Here is a 1,460-nt window from a genome sequence, read left to right as displayed (position 1 = left end):
ATAAATACTACTAAAAGATAAAGAAAAAAACACAGCAAAGAGACGAATCTAAAATACCAAATCAAAACACATAATTACAAATCTGGACTTGATCCATCTCAAAGAGAGAAAAACAACTAGATAAAAGAGGGTAGAATTGTAATAATAATAATTTCCTAATCATTAATCAAACATATATATATATATATATATATATATATATATATATATATATATATATATATCATGATCTAATCATGTCTTGATGTACCTCAGGAGTCTCCATGATACTCTCCAATGAAGGTTTCCATGTTCCAACACTTTTCCCATTCATTCTACTCTTCTCTATCTCCCCCAACACATCTTCTAATCTTTTCCCTTGTTTGTTATTCATTTGCAACATCAACCACTCAAGCTCATCTTTTGTTAATACCAATTTTACCCTCATTCTACCACTTTCCATGCCATAACTACCCCTTAACTTTCTTCCTGATTCTTGTTTCTCTTGTACTTGTGGCTTTTCTTCTCTTTGTATACATGTTTCCATGTAATTCCCCATTCTCAAAATCAAGATAAAGATTCTTGAAATTGTGATCTAAGAAACTAATTAAGAAAGTGTGTTTTGTTTAACTGAAAAAACACACAAAGTTATAATGAGCAAGATATGTGGAGAGGAAATTGAGGAGTTGTTAAGAGTGTGTCAACTAATGCATGTGGGGAGCATATGGGTGTACGTAGTTGGCAAATTTATTGTCTTTTTTAATACACTAGTGACCCACCAAAATATTTTACTTCTTCAAACTAACTGTTTATTATTATTTTAATATATGGCTATGCACACTGTTTAAATGTGATCTTTTGATTTTCTTTTGTTTTTGTCTTTGTAATTTAGTGAATAATAATAACAGTAACACTATCAACTCAGTTGGTGATATTTTTTTTTCAAACGGCTAGTTGGTGATACTTCACGGACTATAATCCCTTACAAACTTCAAAGTGGGGTCCATTCAATTCTTTTTTTGGATGGATAATATGGATAACTGACGGGCCATTAGATCATTCATTCATCTCTATTCTTCTAGCATCGAAGATCACTTTAGGAGAAAACCTCTGACCCAACCGGAAACCTCATATTTTTTGTTACAGGCGTCAGGTGACACTTGAACCCAAAACTTTTCTCTTTTTAAAGTTTTTAGATATGTAAAAAATGTAAACTTTAAATAAAATAAACATGTTACTTTATTTAAACGAATTTAAGCAAAGTTTTAATTTCTTTTGACAATATATTAATTTATAATATATATAAACGAAAACATAAGAATCCTACGTGTCGCATTGTGGTCGCTCCCCCTTTTTTTGGGGTTGCCAGATTTGCTTGATTTTTAAATGGAGGTTTCTTATGCATTTGACCTGAATTCATGGGTATGGGTCTTACCAAACCCAGATATTCCTTAAACGGGTTATAACATCTCATTAAATAA

General features: G+C 31.0%; 1 protein-coding gene across 1 annotated transcript; it reads right to left on the bottom strand.

The window, feature by feature from the left end:
- Window positions 1-223: 223 nt before the first annotated feature.
- LOC143531253 (uncharacterized) lies at window positions 224-538 on the bottom strand. The gene has a single exon (XM_077026590.1). It carries the CDS (start codon window positions 536-538, stop codon window positions 224-226), a length of 315 nt encoding a protein of 104 aa, XP_076882705.1.
- Window positions 539-1,460: the final 922 nt, after the last annotated feature.

This window comes from Bidens hawaiensis, unplaced genomic scaffold, assembly GCF_021521415.1.
Source record: "Bidens hawaiensis isolate Kalapana, Puna unplaced genomic scaffold, B.hawaiensis_p1.1 tig00009139_1, whole genome shotgun sequence".
In the NCBI taxonomy this organism is placed as follows: Eukaryota; Viridiplantae; Streptophyta; class Magnoliopsida; order Asterales; family Asteraceae; genus Bidens; species Bidens hawaiensis.
This window is presented reverse-complemented; position numbering and strand designations above follow the sequence as displayed.

Bases quoted from the DNA above. Each gene is read 5' to 3' on its own strand.
- LOC143531253 (XM_077026590.1), bottom strand. From the start codon at position 538: ATGGGGAATTACATGGAAACATGTATACAAAGAGAAGAAAAGCCACAA.